This window comes from Rattus norvegicus, chromosome 6 (assembly GCF_021556685.1).
Source record: "Rattus norvegicus strain SHRSP/BbbUtx chromosome 6, alternate assembly SHRSP_T2T, whole genome shotgun sequence".
Classification (NCBI taxonomy): Eukaryota; Metazoa; Chordata; class Mammalia; order Rodentia; family Muridae; genus Rattus; species Rattus norvegicus.
The window spans coordinates 112,421,178-112,446,199 of record NC_141539.1 but is presented as its reverse complement, the minus strand read 5'-3'; the positions used below and the strand labels follow the sequence as shown (position 1 = coordinate 112,446,199).

At 52.0% G+C, this 25,022-nt stretch overlaps 1 protein-coding gene across 1 annotated transcript; it reads right to left on the bottom strand.

Annotated features, from left to right (window-relative positions):
• Positions 1–1,658: 1,658 nt before the first annotated feature.
• Vash1 (vasohibin 1) lies at positions 1,659–18,263 on the bottom strand. Its single transcript, NM_001427235.2, is given in 7 exon segments — positions 1,659–5,461; positions 6,330–6,442; positions 7,823–8,204; positions 8,825–8,899; positions 10,053–10,109; positions 11,672–11,760; positions 16,633–18,263. Coding segments are annotated over 7 exon segments (1,143 nt in total). The 5' UTR covers positions 16,987–18,263; the 3' UTR covers positions 1,659–5,388.
• Between the last annotated feature and the right edge of the window lie 6,759 nt (positions 18,264–25,022).

The window sequence follows — 25,022 nt, the reverse complement described above, 5'->3', positions numbered from 1 at the left end:
GAAAGGAGCTGTCTGGGACTCACGCCACCTCCCCACCAAGAGCCTGGTGCCCCCTTGTCTGTCCTTTAGTTGTTGAACACAAGGGTCATCTAGAAAGCCTGGTGATGGTGCAGATCAGCTCACCCTGGAGCAGAAAAATGTGAATTCCATGTGTCTTGCTGAGACGTTGGACCTTCTGTCCTGTCCCCAGTCCCTATGACCCTACTGAGTAGGATCTCAGCTCAGAAGAAAATGACTTCTTAATGCTATTACTCCTAAATTCTTGGAAATTTTGTTTCCTATTAGCAAATTCTCACTGGCTAGGGATTGGAAAGAGTTGTCTTGTGGGCTGGCTCAAAGAATTGACCTGTCTCCTCCACCTCCAGGCCTTGACAGCTGGTTCTGCACCCCACCTTGACAAACACTGTGTTGCCAGGCAACCTGCATGTGGGTCAATCTTAGTCCTTGGTATGACAAGTGCTTCCCACTGCCACTACCCTCCACAGCAGCAGAAATGCTAGGTCCTGGCAGATGGAGAGGAGGAGTCAGTCCATCAGTCGCTTTAGGGCTTTCGGGAAAAATCAATGTCACATGCCTCAATGAGATGGGGCCAGAGAACCTGGGCAGCAGAGAATAAAGGAATTGCTTTCCCCCAGGAAACTGGTTCTGGGCAGCCCAGAGGTCAGCAGCAACATATCTGCATTCTATGGAACTGGCTTAGCATAACTGTGATGGCCTAGGCTCACCCCAGGCCATCCCTATCTTTCTGTTCGAGAGCACTTGGCCCAGTGTGGACCTGTACCACTGGGCTTCCAAGTTCTCTGCTGTGCTTCACTGTAACTGGAATTACATGTTTAAACAGCATGTCCACGCATTCACCAGTCACAAATTCTGGTTACTTTTAGGTAAATGTGGTGGTTGTGGTTTTTTTTTTGTTTTTGTTTTTGTTTTTTAAAATCTGGGGGTATAGTTTAGCTGGCAACAAAACTGTCTCTTAAGTGTATAGTTCAAGCTACTCCCAGATACTAACATTGCTTTCCTCTCCAGCTGCCATGCTGACCCAACCACTGAAGATGACAGAGGTTTTCTGTGCTACACTGTCCTAGCTAGGACCGGGTGGGATTTGGCTGGTCTGTGACATGGCCCCCTCTCTTACAAGTCTGAGTTTTACTCTTAAGCCCCAGGAGAGACATGTGAGGAATGATTTTGGCTAACAAATGCTATGGGCTCTAAGATAATTCTTGCGTGCTTTGGTTTGGTTTTCAGTGTGGCCCTTAGTGTGGGTGGCTAAGAGGTCTAGAGCCAATGGACAAAGTGGTAGGGCCAGAGGTTTTCTCAGAGCTGTGACTGGGCAACTGCTGAGAAGGGACTTCAGATCTTGGTTGCTACGGTTTTCTGAAATGAACTGATTGATGGTGGAGAGCTGTGCCCTGGCTATATCCTGGGAGCTGGGTGAGGAAGAGTCACCTTACAGCTGGATGGGAAACCTGATCCCAGATTAGGGCTAGGCGTAGCCCTTAGCAGCCTGAGGGGCAGAATCCAGGGCCAGGAGGCTTCCTATTCCCCAGTTTGGTTCCCCTCCCATCTGCTTGGGATCTTGGCTTCTTCCTGCAGCCAATGGGGACTGATGAGGGTGGAAATGGGCCTGGGCTGCAGCTCCCAAAGGAAAACAGACAAGGTTTCATGTGATTTCTGCCAGCCCACACAACGACGGGAGCTGGGAGACTTTATTCATTTCAGGGGAAGGTGAGAAAGGAATGAGACAAAGTGTACACTGAAAGGCAGGAGTTAATACTGATGTGAGGACAGAAAAATGGCATCAGGGACAACACAGGAGCCCAACAAAGCACAGGGGATGGATGTCCATCACTGGCACAGGGGTCAAATGTACCCAGATTTCTTTTCAGACTTAAATTAACAAGGAAGCTTGGGATCCCAAAGCACCGAACTGGAGTGAACAGGACTTGAAGCTAGTCCGGTGGCGGCCCCACCCGCCTTGCTGGAGATGCTGGTGGGAGGCTGTGATACCCGGTAGGGTGAACCCTCAACTCCCACTTACACTCCTTCAGAGAAGATCCTTGTCCTTCCCACCTCTAGCTTGTGGGTCCCCACCTGCAGGTCTTTACACTCTAACACCACTGACAGCACGTCAGGGTGGGGCGGTGATACGTTAAGCCCAAACTCATTCCAGGCAGGAAAGCCAGGGGTATAGCCCACGGACCTCAGTGCACAAAACCTGCACAGCTATCATGAGACCTACTCCCCCGAGCCAGGACGTCTTCCAGGAGGAAAGGGGTCAGGGCATGATATGACTGGACTAGACATCAGCCACGGTCAGTTTCCTGAGTCTGCTCCTCAGTACCTCTCTAGGCTTCATCATCAAGTCTGGGGCCATCAGGCTGCTGTTCCGCCCACTTGGCCATGCCCACTAAGGATGAGTGGCTAGTGTGAGGGATTGGGGCGAGCATGAAAATAGGAGGCTATGGCGGGGAAAGGACTGGCAGGTAGCTGGATGGTGAGGAAGGATCTCCAAAGCCAGCTTCCCAGCATTTTGACCCAACACCAAGCACAAGGAACCTCTGCCCATGCCACCTCCACCATCCAGCTTCCTCTGACCTCACCTTGACCCTCTTCAGCCAGCAGCCCCCAAGAGTGGGGTAGAAAAGCTGAAAGGCAGGCCTGAGTCAGGAGGTCTGGGGACATCTGCCAGATCCCTGTCTTACAGGAAGTGAGATGAGGTGATGTCATGGATGGTGACTAAGGCCTCAAAGTCCCTGCCTCTGCCTCCCCGGAAACTAGACAGCCAGGCCAGCCCCAGAGAGCACAGCCTGCCTAAGTGGCCGCAGAGGGAAGGGTGGCTTGCTACATATGAGAAAGAGTAAAAAAATTAAAAAAACAAAGCACCACTGTGGCCTATGGCAGCCTATGACAGTCTCCAGGCCGGAGGCCCTTAGCTTGGGAGAGGTGAACAGCAGGGGTGTGTGTACCCCTGGCCATCAGCTGCTCCCTAATATCCTGAACACGTCAGGGCTCCACCTGCTTCCTTCTTTCCTGGGCCTCAAAGGAACTGGAGCTCAGAGCTCCTGTCCTAAGGCTCTGGGACCTGGAGCTGCTCTCTAAATACACCTGACTCCAGCTCTCCTCACACCTTTCTCCCATATCTTGTCATATCTTGGAGTTCCCAGAGACATATAGGGTTGCTGTCCCAAGGAGAAGCAACTGCATTCAGATCTAAAAAAGATCTTGTCCAGTCTTGCACCTCCTCTCAAGGTACAAGTGTGGGAGCTACTGGGACCACCATCCCTACTCCCTGAACTCTGAGATGGATCAAATAGTGTCACGTCCCTTCCATGGGTCTGGCCAGGGGTGTAGCCTAGGAGAAGGCTATACACTTTTCAAGGGCCCCCTGACCCCAGGAGGAACCAAGCAAAACAAGGGACTGATGAACAACCAGCCTCCCATGGTGTCTGTGTGGGCCCCAGTGGGCCTGGCTCTGGGCCCAGGGCTATGGGTGTTGATGAGCAACCACACATGTCACCAGCGAGGGCATCCCTCCCCCTCCTCATTCCAGCCACCATCCATTTCAGGGCAGGCAAGAGTTTCACAATTCTATCCCACTCTACCCGCTCCAGTGACCCAGTAAGCACAAACACGGCCTCTGCATGCAGGATGGGGCCAGGAGGGAGACACAGGAAGTGGCCCTTTCTGCCTTTGGGAAAATTTAAACTTTCACATTTTCCACCCACAGTACAGCAGGAGTCTTCCCGCAACCAGCCTGTGCTCTCTACCCTGGAGATTGCAGACTGGTACTCTCTCAGCTCTGGTGATCATTTCTTGAACTGATAACTTAAAAATTACAATGTATTAATTCAGAGCCCTGTCCTAAAGAGAGAGAAAAAGCCAACACCCCTTAGGGCCTGCACTGTGGAACAGTACAATGGTAGCATCCCACTTTTAATGGGATATGCTCTCTTTGGTGGGACACGGTCCCCACCCAGCCCTCCTCTTTGTCACCTGCTGGCCCTGTAGGCATTTGAGTCCCTAGGTTTCTGGCTCCAAGCCAGCCCTCAGCCCTCTGCAGCCTTACTGGCAGCCGCCCAGGCTGACTCCACCTTCTCAGTAAAGCCCCTTAACGGTCACCTCCTCCAGCTGCCCTCTGTCACTTGAAGCCTCCAGCAACTTGACAAGTGCCACCCGTGCTGCAGGGAACTTGTTCCCACATAGTCCCCACGCAGCCCCATCCTGAACTGCCTCCCTCTGCCCTTCTCACTTACACTCCCAACTCAAGGACTGGCTCTCCTCCCCCAGCCCAGACAACCTCTCTCCATACCTCACTTTCCTACCAGGGATCTTGTGCCCCAGGGCCAGAGGACAGACAACTCCTATTGCCTGGGCTTCCTCCTGTCCGCTGCTAAAACTGCCGCTACTCCAAGCCTAAACAGGCAGCCAAGGCAGGGAAGGTGCCCTGGGGGTTTGCAGCCTGGTCTGGTCCTGTTTCTCCAGCAAGTGCTGAGATTATTAGAAGGGGAGGGAAGAGCCCATTCCCACACAACTAGAGGATTCCACTCAACTACCCTGTGCCCAGCCAAGTTTAAGGTCATGGTGTCCCCAGTACAAGTCTGGCTCTCTACAAAGCCCAGCCTTCTGCAGGGAGCCCCTGGGCTGCAGCAATAGTCAAGACTGGACAGAACCAGCAGATGTGCTAGTGACCAGAACTCTTCCCGCCATGGTCCTCTCCTGGTTCTCCTAAAGCCTAATCCCAAACTGGCCATGGTGAGGATGTGGGGAGGGGACGTTGGGGGACACAGTGCTGTCTAAAGGGCTCTCCTAGGCTATAGGCTTCCACCTTAGGCAGATGTGGGTTCTGCCAAGTTCCTGATTTGAAAACTAGAACTGCTACCCTGCTTCCCTTTCCTTGGGTCATGATTCTGCCAGGACAGGCCCGGCTGGAGAAAACACCGCCATTCCTGCACCACCCCACCCTTACCCCACTGGCTGGTGAGGCTCACAAATCCTGATCGCTGTTGAGAGGAGCACCACAGAAACAGGCAGCCCTCCTCCCCAAGCCATGCAGTGCTGAGAGAGAGAGAGAGAGAGAGAGAGAGAACGAGCACGCGCAAGAGAGCAGACCCTGGCAGCTACCAACATATCCATTTGTCTTTCCCTTCAAATACCTTAAACCAGTTGTAGAGCTAAAACTCCAAATAAAATACTGTTTCTTGGCTCAAAGTTAGGGGCTTGACTTCATGGGATAGGAAGTCACTTGGGGCTGAACAGCAAGGCCTCCTCCTTGCCTCCCACCCCAAGTCCACCTCATCACCAGCCCCTGCCTGAATGAAGTAGGTTCTTTCGTGCAGGTGAGTCTGGGCCTCCAGAAGCTGAGGAGGCCTGGGGGTGCTGGCATCTGCCTCACACCCGGATCTGGTATCCACTGAGGTCTGGCATGGCTTTGGGCTCTGCAGGCTTCTTCTCCCCTGAAGGCCTGCAGGGAGAAAAGGGGGAGAGTACAGAAGAGGAGCCAGTGGTTACTAAGGAAACAGAGAGAGGGAGGGAGAGCTGTCCCACGGGTTCCCTCCTCTAAGGGGCCCATACAGCTGCAGCAGACAGTGTGGGGAGTGTTTGTGGAACCAGTGGCCAGCCGGAGGAACCTAGATGATGGATCCCCTGTGGTCGCACAGCCTCTGGCTTTCTGATGATGGTTCCTAGACTGACACAGCTTGTGGGTGACAGCTCCAAGTACAACCCAGAATTGACTCCCTACAAAAGCCTCCTAGATCAAAGGTAGGGGCAATGAGCATTTCAGCACTAGAGGTCCCCTCAGCACCCCCTCACTTCATAGCAGAGAGGCAGCTCCAGAGGCACAATTATAATTAAAGCGAGAGCCAGAATGGTATGTGGGAGAGGGAGGGAGTCAGAGCAAGAGGCCTGATACTACTTAAAATAGCAAATCTTGCCATTTGCACACAGACAAAAACCCAGACCCTAGGGTTGTGCTCAAAGCCTTCGGTCCCGGCTGCTCAGCCTCTGGTCATATACAGAGCCCTTTCAGCAAACTTCAGGAGAGCTCAGGGCCTTGTGGGAGTCCCATTGAGTCCGCGTCCTTCCTCCTCAGTCCATTCTGCTGCCTGCCTCAGACCTTCTGTCCTCAAACCTTCTGGTCAGGCACAGAGTAATGGGAGACAGCGGAGGGGGCTTTTCTTTAGGGAAATGGCACCGAATTGCTGTTAGGCTGCCAACATACAAACACTTGGACCATCATCCCAAGTGTTCTCAGAGCAATGGATGGGAAGGAGAAAGGAGGAGTGAAGTAGAAAGGGAAGGGAAAGAGTTTGTTGGGCCTCCTTCCTCACCGTCTCTCACTGCGGCTGTTCCTGCGATGAGGGCTGGACTGGGCCCTCTGTGGGGAGGAAACATCCTTCTTCCGGTCCTTGGTGGGAGAGGGAGGGCCTGTCCCCTTGCCAATCTGGATAGGGAGGAAGAAAGAAAAGGATGTTCTGAGCTGCCAGGTGGCTCACTCTGTCCTGCTAAGAACCACAGTCCCTGGAAGTCATCCCTGTGCAGCCTACACTCCAAGCCTCAGGTGGCCTTTATCCATCTCTGCGTCATCCCTGGCACTAAAGCCACCGGGGTAGCAGATCCTCCGTAGGGCTGTCTACTCCCTAAGGGTCCCAAACATAGTGCAGGAGGCATCACTGGGCTGTCATTAGACTGGAAAACACCTCTGAGGAAAGACCTTTTTACCCAGGCTAGGTGGATATGTCAGATGGGGATAAGGCAAAAGCTGAGCTGAGACAAGCCCTACCAGCCTGACAGTGACTATCTCAGGCTAATCAGATGACAGACTAGAGTTGTCATCTAACCAACCAAACTAACCCCCCCAAAAAAACATTAAAAATAAAGCCCCCCTCCAACCAAACCAACCAACCAACCGCCTGCCACCACCACCACCAAAAACCCAAACCCAAACCATCCCTTACATAGGTAGGATGGTCAGCCTGCTTTGAGTTTCCTCAGCTGCCTGAGGTACGGGGAGCTGAAAATGAAGCAACATGAGGAGTGCAGTGCTGAGCTGTCTGGGAATCAAACAGCACTTGAGAGAGGAATCTATAAGCTCCACCTCTATCTACAACTTGCTGCTGCCTGGAAAACACCACCGTGCTCCCAACTGTGAGAGCTGCGGAAGTGGGGTGCAGGCGGGTGGGGTGCAGGCCCCTCTGTAATACAGGCCTATGACAGCTTCTACCTTAGGGGAAGACTGTTATGTAGCAGTCTGGGGGACAGGTCACAGTGCAGTAGGGCTGAATAATACAGAGGGGCTAACCTCTCTGGGGAAAGCCCTGGCAGGCCTGGGAAAGGTATCTCCAGTCCAGGAAGACTGAGAGCCCCCTCACCAATTCTGTCTATTAGAAGCGAATGGAGGCCAAGTCCTTGGGATCTTAGTCTACTGTTCTTGGTCCACGAGATTCCTCCAACACTCCGGCACTTGCTGAGTGGTGGGAGAGAAGGGGAGGGCCCACCACCCTCAGTGTCTTCCCTGTAGGCGGGCCTTCCCCTTTCTGCTGGTGTCTGCTTCCATTTAGCACCCAGGCCTGTAGTACTATGTTCCTGTCCACCATAGCTCACACCCTTCCTACTTCTACATCAGTTCTCAGTCTGCCACCTTGAAGGGACAGCTTCAGCAACAGAACGTTTTTCGAGTAATGCCCAATCCTGAGTCCAGGAAGATACTTCATCCTCAGGCAACCCCTACTGGTCAGGACAACTGGGTAGAGGCACGGATGGGATCCCATGAGGAAGCGGCCGCTGATCGGCACTGGCCCCGTGGACCACTGCTGATGCTAACCTTGAGACGCATGTCTCGAGCATGACGCTCCAGCTCCTTGCGGAAGTCTTCCCGCCCCAGCCGCTCCACATCCAGCACTGAGTGCTTCCATTCAATCTGTTCCACACTGTGGGGGTCGTGGGATACACACTGGCCCAGCTTTACCTTCTTCAGCACATGCCAGCAGCGGCCATAGGCCGCCTCATAGTCCAGCACGAGCTCACTGAGCGTGCGGAAGGCTGGCGGTTTGTACATCAGGTCCTCTCTTCGGCTCATGCCCAGGGCTCCGTAGCGGCCCCCAAAGTTCACCCCCAGCACAATGTGGCGGAAGTAGTTCCCTGAGAAATAGGTCTTGAAGCTGATGGGGAAGCGTTCCAGGGTGGGCATGCTGTTGGTGAGGTAACTGGTGAATCAAAGTGCTAAGGAAAGGGTTAGTCAGGTCAGGGTGGTAATGTGTGCCAAATCCCTAAATGGCCACCCGCCGAAGACAAACTGGCCATATATACCTTTCCCAGTCACCAGCCCTGACTGGAGTCCTGCAGAGGGCCGCCTCTCCTGAGGGCTTGTCAGTTTTCCCACGTGCCCCTTTGCCCTTGCGGGGCTGGCTGAGAAACCCCGCGCATCTTTTTAGGTAGGGTCTGCTTCCCAAACCCCATCTGTCATCTCTATAAATTAGCACTACCCAGGCGTGCCAACACGGGACCTCTCTGCAGCTTCTCCCAGAGCATTTCTTAGAAATGGCACAACACTGTACTCAGGGTTGGAGTTCAAAAAACAGGGTCACCTTGTCCGTGGGACTCAACATCAAGCTACCCAGCCGGCCTGGGAAGGTAGCAAGAGGGGGCACTGAGACGAAGACCTCCTTAAGGAGCATTCCTTTTACAGAGACTCCTCCATGCTCCATGTTGGGGGTGGGGTCAATAGGTGTTAGCACAGGAAGTTCTTAGGACCCTCGGGTTCCACAGCACAGAGCCAAGGCTGGGCCAGTCTGAACCAGTCTCCCCCAGGCCCAAGGAAGGATACATTCCCAGGATCACAGCTTCCAGGCATTTGATTGGCAGAGCCTCTTTGGTCATTTCCTTGGCCAGATCCATCAGCCTATGAGAGAGGGAGGCGGGGCTGTGTGGAGACTGTCTTCAACCCTCCCAAGCCCTATTTGGTAAGGAGCCAGGAAGACTAGTGCTAATAAGATTTGCCTCCAGGCTGCCCCCCACCCCCCACCCCCGCCTGTGTTTCCTTCCCTCTCCCAAGTCTAAAGTCTGAGGCGGGTGAGGAGGCAAGCACTGGGGATCAGGAAGAGGCCTACTGTCTGTCTTGTCTTCTTTCCCTTCACTTCCTCTTTCCTGGCCTGGCTGCTGCTCAAAGACTGGGGGAGGGGAGCATGAACGGAGCTGGATCTGAGGAGCTCATGCCTTCTCCCCTGGCAGTAGGGCTTGGGAGGGGAGAAGCTTGGCGTCCCTTCCTGAGCACAGCAGATACACCTCATCTAGCCAAAGCTCCCCAAAGAACTTGCTAACTGACTGAAAACCCTCTCTGCAGCCTGGATGTAGGGTCTCAGGCAGAGGGCTGTTCCCTGGCTGACCCGTCTACCCCTGAACTTGGAATTTAGGTTATTTCAAAATCCTCCGGGTCTAGGGACTCAGCCTCGCCACTGCTGAGGTCACCCGCATCCTACCAGAGGATGACTGGGACACCAGCACACAGCAGTAACTGAAGGACAGGGGCCAAGTCCGGTATTAGAGAATGCGGGTCCCACCCAAGGGCTTCAAGAGGGGGCAATTAATGAAATGGGCGAGCAACACAGGTCATTTCCCCACGATGAGGTAAATAAGCAACTTAAACGGCCTAGAACAAGAGATTCAGTTCAAGTCTGCATGCTGAGTCACGATGGGCTAGGGGATGAGAGGGGCAGGCTTCTTCCTTGTAGGTAACAGCATATAATGCAGAGGCTATCAGGAAAAGGAAAATGTTCTTCCTTGCCCCTCCCCCCCACATCATGCCCACAGCACCTATCTACCCACCCCTGCTCCTTCCACCTCCTGGGGGGCGTGGTTACCCTACGAGCTTAACTGTGCTTCCTTTATTAGCCTTTCGTGGCTATCTCATTGGGATTTCCTTCCTTGGGGCCCCAGGGTAGCACCCTTCCCCCACCCCATGGCTGGCTTTCCTCAGAGAAGTCCCTGCCAATCCCTTAAGCTGTCACTAGAAGGCAAACCACCGAGGGAAGCAAACCCAGTGGCTTTGTACTTACCCTGTCAGAGGTCTGCTCTTCTTAATTTCAAAGAACTGTGTCCCTGTGTGATTGTACCTGGGGACAGTGGTTAAGGACTTCCTGGCTTGGTCTGAACGGCTGTAGGTACTGTTCCCTCAGCTGCTCTCCCAGACCCTAGGATGGCTACAGAAGCCCCACATAATATCTGCCACAAAGCACCCCGCAGGACACTTAGGACTTCTTCTTGAGGAAGAGGGGCAGGGGAGGGCCTGGGGTTCACCTCATTCTCATAGCCCCTCTCCCCTGTTCTTTGGCAATGTCCCCTCTTCCCTGTTGTCTCAGGGAGGACACTGAGTGGGCAGCCAGCCCAGCAGTGCTGAGAAAGCAACCTTAGCTGGGGACAGTTCCTGGCAGTGCTGGGTTTTCCAAACAACTAAGGCGGCTGGAGGGGCCACCACTACTTCCCCTGTGCTGGCTACTTTTATGTCAACATGATACCAGCTAGAGTCATTTGGGAACGGAACCTCAACTGAGAAAATGCCCCCATCAGATTGGCCTGTGGTGAAGTTTCTTAATTACTGATTGATGCAGGGAGGAGTCCCAGCCCATTGTGTGTTGGGCCACCCCTGGGCTAGTGGTCCTGGGCGTTCAAAAAAACAAGCTGTATAAAACACAAGGAACAAACAAATAAGGGTCCTAGGACCAGGTTAGAGAGATGGCTCAGTGGTTAAGAGCACTGGCTGCTCTCCCAGAGGTCTCGAGTTCAAATCCCAATAACCACATGGTGGCTCACAACCATCTGTAATGAGATCTGATGCCCTCTTCTTGTTTGTCTGAAGACAGCTGCAGTGTACTTATATAAAATAAATAAATGAATACATCTTAATTAAAAAAAAAGGAGGGGTTGGGGACTTAGCTCAGTGGGAGAGCGCTTGGCTAGCAAGCCCAAGGCTCTGGGTTCAGTCCCCAGCTCCGAAAAAAGAAAAGGAAAAAAAAAAAAAAAAAAAAGGAGCACAGGACCCAGGACATGACATGTACATAGCTCTTGGGCAGAAGCTCCAGGGGCGAGTGAGTGTACACACACACACACACACACACACACACACACACACACACACACACACGGAGAGAGAGACAGATAGACAGACAGACACACGGGGGTGTCAGACAGAGAGGCAGAAAGAGAGACACAGAGAAAGAGAGCACTCGAGCACATGTGTATACACACACACACACACACACACACACACACACACACACACGGGGGGGTTCAGACACAGAGAGAGAGAGACAGACAGACAGACAGACAAGACACACAGGGGGTGTCAGACAGACAGAGACACAGAGAAAGAGAGCACTTGAGCTCACACACACACAGGGGGTTCACACACACACACACACACACACAGAGAGAGAGAGAGAGAGAGAGAGAGAGAGAGAGAGAGAGAGAGAGAGAGCGCGTGCGCGCCTGGGGAAACTGAAGCTGGATCAAGTCCAGCACACAGACACAGCCTCAGCAGCTCCAGGGAGCAACGATGCCAATGAATAGCAGCTCTGATGTTGGGAGGGAGCTGGCCCTGCTGATCCCTCTCCAGGCCCCATCTGATCTTTGGTGTTGTCACTAAGTGGTAGCCACAGCTCTGGCCCCAAGAGGATACTGCAGCTCCCTGATGTAGCGCTGCACGGCTTCCAGGCGCTCAGGGATGGGCGTTGTCGGCTGGAAAGTAGGCACACTTGGTATGGGAATCTAGGGACAGATGGAGAAATGTCTCTGTCACGTGGAGAGGCACACCCTGGAGCTTCCAGCCCCCCAGCAGCAACACCCTGGGGAGCCTGGGGAGGCTCCTATTCTGAGCCATTTCCCCTGGGAATCCCCTCTTCCTAAGCCTCCTCCCAGGGCCCTAGCTCAGCCGTCCCTAACACCTGACTGCACTTCTAATGGAGAGCTTATGTTGACCATGGAATTTCATGCTATTAAGTAATTTTAGAAAGCACTGGAGGATCCATCAACTAAATTTAAAATATACACTAATCAATGCTGAATGAGAATGTCTGTATTGGGATTAATTTGTTTGGGTTTCGGGGTTCACTCTGGTCTATGGCTTGGATGTGGCAAAGGTGTTGAGACTTTGTTCTTGGGTTGGTAATGTTGCGTGGGCTCTAAATGAAGGTATCAGGGAACTGGAGGTGTGCCCTTAAGATAGGAAGAAGGCAGTTCTCAAGGTTGTCATCATAGGGGTAATATACAGCTCCCCTTTCTTCTGGCTTCTTGTTTCCAGTGTGATCTGTCTCTCCAGGCCCCTGTCATGATCCCACCTGTCGCTATTAGACCTTATCCCAGTCAGTCCCCAAGGTTGCAAGCTAAATTCTTCATAACTGTCCTGCCTCAGGTGTTTTGTTACAGCAACGAAAACCAGACTAATACACTCTGGCTTGAGGACTAGACTAAAACTGTTTTTCTCAGTGTTCCATTCTACCAGGTGGTACCCTGTGCTAGGATCTGGCCCGGACAGGTGGCTATGACCTCAGCAAGGGGTGTCATCCACCTCACTGGCATGACAGGTGTGCCAGGGCTTCCAAAGCACCAACCTGAATGGTCAAGGAGTGTGGCAGTGGGACAAGGGAACAGATTATGGGTCAGGTCTTACTTCAAATGCCCTTTCCCCATCCAAGCCACCCCTAAGCAGTCTGTTCCTACCCTTTCCCAGTAGGTTGCCACTGGACCATCCAAGGCCACTCAGAGCTTGACCTTGCCCACCCAGCTGCCAAAGTAAGGGTAGGGGTAAACAGAAGGGGTATCAGGTGTCCTGTGTATGCTCAGGGTGGGGCTCTGTGGAGGAGGAAGGATTCATCCTTGGTAGGGTGGGCCCACAGAGGATTTTTAAATCAAACAATTGCTTTTTATATCAATTAAAAAAAAAAAAACAATGGTCATAGTTGTAGCTGGGCCCGATCAGGAAAGGAAGTAACACACAGTTTATCACCACACACTCGTCTCTGGGTTGCTTTGACCAGGGCAGTGTCTCTAGTAGATACTGCCTCACTTCATTCCACAGGGAAGATGTCTAGCATGTCTTTCTAACCTCTTCTCTCCCCAGGGCCCTTTGCTTCCCGTCTAGGCGGTCTCTAGCAGCCTGGAGAGGTTATTTCCCCTTTTACACCATTCCCATCTTCTAATGGGCCTTGCCTTGTCACTTAACAGCCACCAGCAGGAGACACGCTCAGGATGGGTCCTGCCTTCACTTGCCTGACCGCTCTGTGCCAAATGCACAGAACTGTTCAAGGGGCTGGCTGGCCATCCTGGTCAAGGGTATGCATATCCACCCAAGTCACCGGACCTGGGGGGGCATTCTTAGTGTGACAGAGTCACCCCCTCTTGATAAGTAGATCTCAGCAACTGGAGCTGGGTAACCAAACCCACCGACTCATGAGCCATTCTGGACAGGGAAGGAGCCATAGCAGAACCACTTGCCAAAGCTCAGAGATTTGGGAACAGACTCAAGCCAGGAATGGGGGCGGGGGGTACCCACAAAAGCATCATGGGTACTTGCCACACAAAGGGCCTGGCAAGAAGGCCACCGTGAAGGAAGAGTCAGAAATGACCTAGGATCCCATGCGTGGCCTTGGAAGCTACCTTACCAGGGCAAAGCCAGGTCCAAGAACTGGACAGTCCGGGATTCTAGGGCAACCCCACAGGAAGATTTAATGAGGAACAGAGCAGACAGAACTGGCCATGCTGTGGAATCCAGCTCCTGATTTCAGGGGAGCTCCTGGACAATGGTGCCTTCGAAGTCTCACAGGGGAATGCACCTCAGTCACAAAAGGGTAGTAATGGAACCCACCTTGGCGGGCATCATTGAGCTGTTGCAAGCGACGCTTCAGGACACCGTCAAACACCTGGCTACAGACACGTGCCAAAGACTGTTCAGCACACACTGCCCTGGGCTATCTGGCCCTCTACAGATGCCTGGATTCCCATCTGCAGGTACTCGGTGGCCAAAGCTACAGTTAGGCCTACAGCAGCCGGGCTGGGTAAATGGTTGCTGGGCATTTGAAGGGGACAGCGGCTAGGACATGGCTCCTTATGTGGAAGCACAGCCTGCTGCTGGCTTCTGGGTCCCTGTAGCAACTGCTATGCTTGACATCGCTCTTGCAGAGGCTGCAAGCACCTGTGGCTCATGCCCACGCTGTGCGCCACTGGGGACCTAGTAGATGCTCACCCAGTGAGGTGTTGCACGCTTTCTGCCATCAGTTCACCTCAGTATCCTCATGAAATGGGCATTGCCACGGATCCACTGACAGCTGGGCATGCTGAGGGGCGAGGACACAGCCTCCTCTTATAAGTAGTTACGAGATAGCAAGGGTGAGAGAGGCTTCCCCTCCAGGGCATGGCTTTTACTGCACTGCCCGGCTGCTGTGGATCCAGCTTCCTGCAGAGACTTAGCCAGCAAAACTCATGGAAGGAAGGTGGGTCGAGTCACGGGAAGCTGTAGCAAAATGGGGGAGGGGGAAACGAACCCCAGCCCCTCCCGGCAGCTGTCATAGATGTGGTGTTCCCATTTCTCTTCCTCTCCTGTAAAGATGCCTGAGTATGGATGGATCACGGTGTGAGAAATCTCCTAAAGTTACCATTTAGCTCAAGCAGTCTGTTAAGGCCTTGTGTATTCTAAGAAACCCTTCCAGGGCCCATCACGGGACAGTGTGACCTCTGCAGCAGGTCACATGGGACAGGTCAGGGTCGGGACAGGTCGGGGTCAGGACTTTCCGCAGCTCACAGTATGACACCCAATACTGCTGCTCTTCTCCATAGCGTCTGGGGCTCCTCCACATCCCCTGCACCCTAACAGTTCCCTGAGCCAAAGTAACAGCTGAGCGTCACGCGTCCCCACTTCCTCCGCCAGAGACGCTTTCCTAAAGGCTCAAGACGAGGTTTCAGAATTTCTGAAGCCTCTCATAAAACTCCAACTCCCTACTCTCCTGTCTTCATACTCTCCTCCCCAATGAACAGCTTCATTCATTCAAACATGTCCTTTCTGAGCACGAAGCCTGAGGATAACATTAGTGACTGATCTCTACCGAAGACACTGATGGCCTGAGTCCTCCAAAGCACTGACCATCCTGCCACCCTCCCATGGTCCAATTCAGACAGAACCAAGAGGGCCACACACTGTGGAGCATGTGTGTGACTCTGGCCTCAACAGTCAGATGCTCTGAATGGCACTTCATCTCTCTCCTCCCAACAGTCAGATGATTAGCACATAGTTTCTCACCTCACCTTCTCCACTACCAACCCATTTTACAGACAGGAAAGCTGTGACTCCAGCAGGCTGGGGGTGGGGGCGGGTTGAGGGGCACTGCCTTGAGCTCACCCAGGGAAGGTAGGTAATCCAAAACAATACCCCATAACCACAATGTCACACTTTCTTATTCAAATATTTAAAAATCAAAGCTGGATCCCCGGATTTGTGTTTTAGAATGTTCTGCACAGTGTTCATTGTAAGGCTAAGACAGCAGAAACAATGTCCAGTTTCAGATTAGCTAAATGAATGAGGAGATGATGATGTAGCTGTTCAGAATCTGCCTAGCTCATTCCCCCTGGGAAACATTAGGCAGCAGCTCAACCTTCGACCTCAGATTATCTCTTCCCCAAAACATTTTTTCCCCTCATGGGTCTAGCAATAAACCAGCAAAAGAAAAACAGGCCTGGTTTCTGTTTCTCAGTGACTATTCTCCCTCTCTTCCTTCAGGACTAAGCCTTAGGCTCTGACTTCTGACCAGTGGTCTTGGTACTTGGAGCAGCGCTTCTTTGGACTGAACCATGAACATTAAACACACACGCACACACACGCTCTCGTGTGCCTGTACATTTTTAGTATAGTACTGCCCAGCACAGCACATCCCAAATGTCCTTTCATTTAGCAAACGCACCAAGTGTCCACCCTGTGCCAGGCACACAGGAGACCTGGAGAAGACAAAGGTGAATGAGACAGAGGCTCTCCTTGCTCAGCGGCCCTATGGAGGCACTGCTGTGGTGGATGAATTCTAGTCGATGCAGGAGAATAACATCTCTTCCCCACAGGGTCACTGCTAACACCACTGAATCTGGTGCCCACCAGGGCCAAGCAGATGGCACCCCAAGATTTGGTGTGGGAATCCCAACTCCATTTCCCACGTACTTTTGGGTTTCACATCTTAAGTGGGGAACCCGGACTGCACTTCCTTTGGAATGCTGTTTGCCAAACTCAGTAGATAACACAGGAAAATGTTTTCTCATCCTACAAAGCCCTGCACTTTCCCAGACAGTCACCATTAGCCTCAGAGTTTTCTGGCTTCTAAGTGTTCCGAGCCAAAGAGATGCCAAGCCACATCAGTTCTTGGGTTCATCTGTGGTCCTGCTCAGAAAGTCAGGGGGGAGAGCCTCTTGGAGAAAGGGGATTGAGCCTCCCCCACCACATGACTCTAAAAGCACTGGGAAGAAAGTTCTAAACAGGTGGCACCTACCTACCTGTCCCTATAAAATCTTACCTCAATAATGGTCCCTCTACTTCAACCATCAGTTACTTTCTTAGCTCCAATGTAAATAAAACTCATCTTTGTGCCTGGCCCCTCCATGTCTTACCTTGGGCAGGTCGGTAGCCCCACGGATCCGCAGGGCCACCTTCTCTCCATCTGGGTGGATCTTGGCCACATGCTTCCACATCCTTTCCCAGGTGGCCTCGTCCACTGGCAGTCCACCTCGGTTGATGAAAAAAGGGACACCTCCATCTCGTAGGTCCTCGTCCCCTTCCTCTTCGGGCTCCTCGTCTCTCTGTGCAGAGGCCCCTTCGGTGGTCTCCAAACATGTAATGCCAGAGTGGGCAGCGGCAGCAGCAGCAGCAGTGGCGGCGGCAGCAGCAGCGGTGGTGGCGGCTGTGGCTGCGTTCAGGGAGGCACCGCTGCTGCCACTTGGGACCACCTTCTTTCCCCCTGGCATCCCTAAATCCTCAACGGGGGTGGGAGGATGATCAGGAGGCGGAGGGGGGGCGGATAAGTGCCTCACAAGAGGCCTCCCACACACCCGCTATAAAGATAACACATGGTCAAACAGTGCCTGGCCCCTTTAAGAAACCAGGGCGTGGCTCCTGTACAATAAAATACCATTTGGTAAGAATCAGAGCATCAACCTGGAGTGATGGCCAGGTGGGTTGCCCAGGGTCGGCCTTGTTCTGTTTGGAAAACAGGATAAAGAGAACACACCCCAACTTGGCAGCCTGTACAAATCACCCCCGTTTGGCAGCGAGAACAATGACCCACAGCGATCTAGGATGGCCGAGAGGAGAAAAGTGGGGGTCGAGGTGGGGAGACTGAGGCCAGACAGCTTAAGACCTGCAGCTATACCAAAAAGGCGGGCCAAGACACCGGTGCCCACTCCCAGTTTTGGAGAAAACAAATTCCTCTACCAAATTCTTGCTCACTCACACTGGCGCGAGCCGAGGGAGCCCGCGTGAGCTCCGAGTCTGGACCACAGGGGCCAGGGATTCAAGGGTAGAGGGCGATGCACGGTGTGACTTCTCTGTCGCGACCCTCCGGGGAGCTAAGACTCGCAGCTGGTGGGGCGGGGAGGGGGCGCGCGCCGCCGAGCACATTCCAAGCCTGTCTCACTCACAAAGTGGGGCTTTGTCTGGGTCTCCTAGCCCCTAGCCCCGGGGAGCAGCAGTGGAGAGGGCGGGAGGGGAAGGGCGCGGCGGGGAGGCGAGGGCTAAGGGCGCCCGGGCCTGGCGATCCCCGACCTGGCGCGGCTCAGCGGGGGTACCGGGGGCACCTGGCGCGGAACGGTCTCAGCCGAGCCAAAGCGGGGCGCGGAGCCCCAAGCTCAGCCATCGTGGAGAGCGGCTCGGGCGACGCTCGGGGACCGGGCTGAGGTCACTGAGCGGCAGATTTCAGCCGCAGCTTCGCTGCTGGCCACCAACTGCAGCATGAGCGGGCAAAGGATGCTGCGCTAGGGCTCCGGCGGCCAAGCTGAGCGAGGCTGGGCGTGCAGGGCGCGAGCGCAGGTCCTCAGGCTCCGCCCGTGGCGGCGGCTGGAATCGACTGACAAAGCCCAGGCGGGCGCGGGTGCGTGGATCCCCGGGGAGAGCAACAGCCTGAGAAGGTGCAGCCCATCGGCCGATCGCTGCGTCCCGGTTCGGCGAAGCAGAAGCCACCGCGGCCGCCTGCCGGGTCCCCAGCCCTCCCGCCGCCCACCCGGCTTGACTTCGGCTCGCGCCGCGCATGCGCTCCGTCCCCCCCTTAAAGGGCCAGCGTGTTCCCATCGGGTCGTCCTCCTGTTGCCACCACCCCTGGACCCCCCAGCTACAAGTTATTGCAGGGATGCCTTGGACGTTCTTTCGCTTCTCACCTTTCTCTCAGGGCGCTGAGAATTGCAGAGCTGCGGAGGAAGTTTACAACCCGCCACACAGTGCAAACCCCTGGGTGATTCCTAGAGCGGAAGGAATTGTGGTGGTCAGTTGGGAGTTTCCTGAAAGGACACCTCAGCTATAGAAGCAAGACCTGAGTTCTAGATAGCCTTTATGCCTGTCTTCCTTTGGGACTTCCAGTAAATCCTCCCCTTTGCAGGCCTCAGTTTCCCCATCTGTCAACCGAGAGATCACACTGGATGAACTCAGCCATCTGGCTAGTGCTCCTTCAGGGAGGATTTGTAGAGGTTGGCAGTCATTCTGTTGCACTTGGTTGTTTGCTTGGGATCCTGGGAGTGGGTCCCTAGTTCTGGCTTTGGATGTCCCAATCCCTGCACATCTGGCCGGAGACTTGAGCCTTCTCAATCATGGAACCAAGACAGCAACTTAAGGGTAGGAGGGCAGTCTTTTGGGGAGTGTTAGTACACCCAGAATTAGTACAGTTGATTTTGTGTGTGGCTTGTGGACTCTGGAGACCAACATACCCTCTCCTTTCCCAGTAACGCAGATCTGCGGGTAACTCCCAAACAAATTTAAGACTCTCCTTCCCTCTACCAGTAGTTGGTATGACTAGCTGTTCCCCGGGAGATGTGTTTTTGTTCCGGACAGATACATAGTTCAGATACTAAAGGTCTCTCAAAGACCTATGTGTCCCCAAATGGTGCTTTTTGGCCCTGGCACAACCTCTGGGAGGTGAGGTTTTGTGTGTGTGTGTGTGTGTGTGTGTGTGTGTGTGTGTGTGTGTGTGTAGAATTTGCTACAAGTATCCCTCTACCCTAATTTCATCTCTGTTGCTGTGATAAGACACTGACCAAATGCAACTTGGAGTTGGAAAGGATTTATTTTGGTCTATACTTCTAGGTTGCATTCCATCACTGAGGGAGGTCATGGGCAGGAACTCAAGACAGAAACCATGGAGGAATGCTGCTTACTGGCTTACTCATTCCTATTTATTTATTTACTTATAGATAAAATCTCACTATGTATCGTAGCACCAGTTGGCCTGGAACTTGATATGTAAACCAGGTTGGTCCTAAACTCAGAGATTTTCCTGCCTCTGCCTCTGGAGTGCTGGGATTAAAGCTACACACCCACAACAAGAGTAGAAAAGACCCCAGAGAATCCCCAGCTCTTCCCCACTGGTTCTTTGAAGTTCCTCATGGTGTCAGGTCTTCCTTATGAGCCTCAGTCACAGCCTTTGTCACCTTCAGTGTCAGGAACCAGGCACGGTCAGTGCTAGGGATGTTTCCAGAAGGCAGAGTTCCAGGGCTCTAAAAAAGTTAGTTAGGCCTGGCTCATCCTAAACTCACCGACGTAAGAAGAGTCTGGGCTTGCAAAGACCACCAGAGATCAGCAGCTGCCGCCGTCTCGTGGTGTAAACAAGGAAGCCTGAATCCCAGGGTGTACGTTCTCCAAGCTGACACAGAACGTAGAGAAGTTCCCCTTATAGTACTTCCTTTCCACCTAATGACACCTGTCTTTCATGTTTGCCCAATGCCCATGGCGAGTTTAAAGTATAGTTGCAAGTTCTCTGCCATCCTTTTGTGAATATCTGAGTCTGATTCCCCTTCCTCTGAACTCGCGCTGAGCTTAAGGTCTTGTCTCTAATGAACAGAAGTAGAGGAGGTGATGCTCTGAGACCCTTAAAGGCCATGTCACAAAAATGAGGTGCTTTCTTCATTCAGAGGACACCAGCCACCATGCTGTGAGAAAGCACAAGTAAGAAAGATGTCACGTGAGGGTGTTCTGGCTGAGATCTCCCAGTAGACCCTCAGCCAACCAAGACAATTGAATCTACAGAAGATTCAGCCCCTGGCCTCTGGCTCTTAGACCCAAGGTCTCAGGCCTGGAACAGAGACAGGTCAACCATATGGACCCTGTCTGAATTTTACAAAGATAGAAATAATACATGACTTTTTTAAAAGCAGGTAAGTGTGAGCAACAGTTTGTGACAGCGTCAGATAATCATCGCCACAGATTTCCTAAAATGAAATAGATTTGGGGTATTCAGAATGCATACTAACTTGACTCAGACTAGTCACTCAGACCTCCAAAGGGTAAGCATTAGGGAGCACCGACAAGGGTAGCAGGCACTGTGGATGCAGATGTGAACAAGATGGCTGTGGTCTGAGTCCTCACAGACCTTATGGGCCTCTAATGGAGAAGGCTGGGTGGGCGCGATTCCCATGAAGTCCCCTGCCAAAGAGTAGACAACTGTGAGGGTGTACAGCTAGGGTAACTTCTCCATGAGGTGGAAGCTGGGGGCAGAAGCAAAGGGTTACAAAGCTGCATGGTCTAGGCTGGGGATTGGTTGGCTTGTGTGTGTAGAAGTGGGAGGATCTATGTGTCCAACAAGGGACGTGCAAAAGTGCTAAGCGAGGGAGAATGTGGAGGATTGTGTCTCACTTGGTCTCAGACAAGGGTCCAGAGAGGACAAGGGTCCTGCCCATTTTTTTTTTCCGGAGCTGGGGACCGAACGCAGGACCTTGCGCCTCCTAGGCAAGCGCTCTACCACTGAGCTAAATCCCCAACCCCGGTCCTGCCCATTGTTACATAGCTCAGGAAGTGGGATCAGATCCTGAGTTCCTTGTCAGATCTTCCCAGGAATCCTCAACCTTGTGTCCTGAGAACAACATGTATAAGAGACACTTGGGCCACTCCTTATTTTGGCTCCAAGGGCTATTATGGCCATGATTCCCTTTGCTAGACAAATTCTCGGGAAGAAGTGGTGGTGGGGGTAGGATGTTGCTTGGTCGAAGAGTGTTTGTCCGGCGTGCACGGAACCCTGATTTCAATCCACAGCATTGCATAAAACAGTTGTGGAAGTGCACACCAGCTCTGAGGAGGTAGAGGATCAGAAGTTCAAGGTCATTCTCAGATAATATAGTGAAGTCATGGTCAGTCTGGGTTACATAAGACTCTATCTCAAAACATGGCACTGGCCGACGGTAAGACGGGTATGGCTTCCTTGTTGCAGATGAAGACAGGCTGCACAGACTGTCTCTAGTAGAGGACTGGCACATCAGAGTTAGGTACCAGTGATTTTGATGATGAAGGTAAAAGTCATATTATATATATATATCACAGTTGTTATCATGTTCTAGACTATAGCTCTAGAGATGAATGTGAAGTGTCTCAGGGCATTAGCACTCATATCAGTCTATTTTAATTAATCCCCCCCCCCCCGACTCCAGACAGAGTCGCACTATGTAACCCTGGTTGGCCTGGAACTTGATATGTAGACCAGGCTGGTCTCGATTCACAGAAATCTACCCACTTCTGCCTCCCCAGTGCTGTGATTAGAGGCATGCACCACCACCCTGGCCCACATTCTCTATTTTTGTGACAATAAACCTAGATTCAGAGTCCCAGAGAGGAGTCTGGCTTAGCTTGGGTCCTGGGCCCATCCCTTGTCTGAAGGACAGTAGTACAATTTTAGTAGCTGTCTAGCGATTGCCATTGTAGAGAAATTTTAATCCTGCAACATGGCTGCTCTGGCTGGAATTCAGACACAATCTTAGTGCACACCTTTAATCCCAAACAATACAAGGTTAGTTTGTAGAAAGAAGCAGCCGTGTTTGAAAGTCTAATTGAGAAGCAGACAAAGAGATGACTAAGAGAAAGATTTGACGGAATGAGGCAAATCAGATTGGACACTCTGAATTCTCACAAGAATAGACAGGAAAGGGAGGCAGTGCAGGGAGAGAGACTCGGTCAGTTCTATTCAGTCAGTTGGGAGTCAGTGCAGTGAGTGGAGTTGAGTTGGTATGTGAGTTCCTGCAGATCAATGCAGGCCAGCAGAGTCAGTTGAAGCCAGAAGACTAAGAGAATAAGAAGACGCCAGAAGATTAGAACGAATTGCCAGAGTTAGCTTGAGGCCAAGCAGAACAATTCAATGAGAATCTGAGAGAAGCCTGATTGAATCAGTCAGCTTGGAGAAGAATTTGAGCCAGAATAGCTGGGTTGAACCAGCCAGCCAGAGTTCAAAAAGAACAAGCAGGGTTGGGGATTTAGCTCAGTGGTAGAGCGCTTGCCTAGGAAGCGCAAGGCCCTGGGTTCAATCCCCAGCTCTGAAAAAAAAAAAAAAGAACAAGCAAGGGTGAGTTTATTCAGCACTAAGCCTCTGAGACAACAATTACATCAGGTGAATAAAAGTTACTTTTTTTTTTTAAGATTTATTCATTTTATTATATATATAAGTACACTGTAGCTGTCTTCAGATACACCAGAAGAGGGCATTGGATCTCTTTTTATAGATGGTTGTGAGCCACCATGTGGTTGCTGGGAATTGAACTCAGGACCTCTGGAAGAGCAGTCAGATGCTCTTAACCGCTGAGCCATCTCTCCAGCTCCTAAAAGTTACTTTTACAGTTTATAGATATTGGGGGGCAGGAGGCTTGCCTAAAATTAATGGGGTGCTATTAGTAAGAGAGAGGTAAGGGAGTGCACAGGCACGGTGTTTATAATTGATTGACACTATGTATGTATGCTATCCACTATGGAACTACAAGTCACGTGTGAGTTTTTTTTTTAAACAGCAAGCACTCTTTTTTTAAAAAGATTGATTTATTTTTCATGTATATGAGTACACTGTAGCTGTCTTCCGACACACCAGAAGAGGGCATCAGATCTCATTATAGATGGTTGTGAGCCACCATGTGGTTGCTGGGATTTGAACTCTGGAAGAGCAGTCAGTGCTCTTAACCACTGAGCCATCTCTCCAGCCCCATATGTGAGTTTTTTAAACTTAAACTTAACCCCAAATAAAGTTAGAAAGCAAGAGTCCCAGTCACACTAGCCACATCCTATGTATCTAATGTGCTGGGGTTACAGGCATGTGCCACCACACCCAGTAACTTCTTTTTTTCTCACCTCATTAATTATGAATATGGTAACAACAAAAGCTGTGAGTCACAGCCTTCACTCACTCACGCACGAGTCTATGCAAAGTGTTTACTTGCAGCATCGAGAATGATCGCAGACTCCAGGGACACCTGGGAGGAACCTTAGAGCTCCTTTAGCAAAGTGGATCTCAGGTTAGACTCACCCAGGGAGCTCTCAAAATTACCGATACCTGGGCTCTGGCCAGCAGAATGCTGAATAATTGGTTGGGACTGAGTTAGTACCCAGACTCTAGGGATACTTGAGAATGATGTTACTGTACAGATGAACTGTGGCCTGACCCTCGGCATGCTATGCTCCTGTATCCCTCCTGAGTACTCTAAATCTTTTTTTTTTCGGAGCTGGGGACCGAACCCAGGGCCTTGTGCTTGCTAGGCAAGTGCTCTACCACTGAGCTAAATCCCCAACCCTGAGTACTCTAAATCTTAATTATTATTATTGCTGGATGTATGTATGTGCACCATGTGTTATATCTGCTGCCTTCAGAGGCCAGAAGAAGGCATCAGATCCTCTGAAACTGGAGTTACAGATGATTGTGAGCTGCCATGTGGGTGCTGGGAACTGAGTTGTGGGCTGCCATGTGGGAATCAAACCTGGGTCCTCCGAAAGAGAAGCCAGTGCTCTTGACCACTGAAGTATCCCTCCTTCTCCTGCTCGGGGTTCTTAAGACGAACTCAAGAGAGTCCTCTGTGGATTTGGCACCTGCCTGAATTGAAAGCAGAACTTTCAGAGAACAAATGTACCCTCCCTCCCTCCAAACAGAGCCTAATCTGTTTTTTATAATAAAGCACCAAGAAAGCCTCTTGCTGTCTACCTCAATTCCCTTTTCTCAGTGTCTCTGTGGTTTGTTCATCACTGAGCTAAGTGGGAGATAGCTCTATAAAAATAACCACCCTTTACCAAACGCACAGCCCAGGGCTGTCGCTTCACAAGTAGCTTCCGATAAGCCACAGGGCAGGCTTGTAAGAACAGCTGACGCCAGCTTCCAGACAAGCGAACAGAGTCTAACCTGTCCAAGTTCGAGAAGCTGGGATTCCCTGTCCAGGGTTTTGCCCTTTCCCTCTCTGTAGCTGAGGGTGGGAGCTAGGCTCACAGGTTCAATCTGCCCTGGGCCCTCTTGGGGAAGAAGTCTCTGGTTAGGTGAGGTGCAGCCCCCGCTGTGTGTGTCAATCGAAGCCCCAACGTTGAGGCAATCTGGACAGTTGTCACCTGTTCTTGGTAAGAGTCTGAGGATCCTAGAAGGGAGGGATATTTGCGGATATGTGAGGTGAGAAATGAGGAGTGAAGTTATTTAAGCTGGTGAATTCCTTCCTTCTAGGGATTTGGGAGAGCAGCTGAGAATCCTGAAGTTTAGTTCTAGGCACCTAGCAGTTAGGGTGGACGCTTAGTGACGGCATTATCTATTCCTGGCTTGGATTCTTGTGAGATGGTAAAGCGTCTGTCTGAACTCACTTCCTGAGCAGCCTGGCCTGCCCTCCAGGGGCCCAGGAGAGACAGGACACATTGTTTTCCACACCAAAGGACACTACCCCTGCCTGTCCTCTGAGGACCACCTCATACAATGATAGAAGATCTATGCCTCCGATGAAGGGAAGGGACAGGATGGACCAGGTCTTGTTTGACTTTCATTTAACAGGCCTACATTGAGAGCAAAGCGATAGCTAGCGATAGA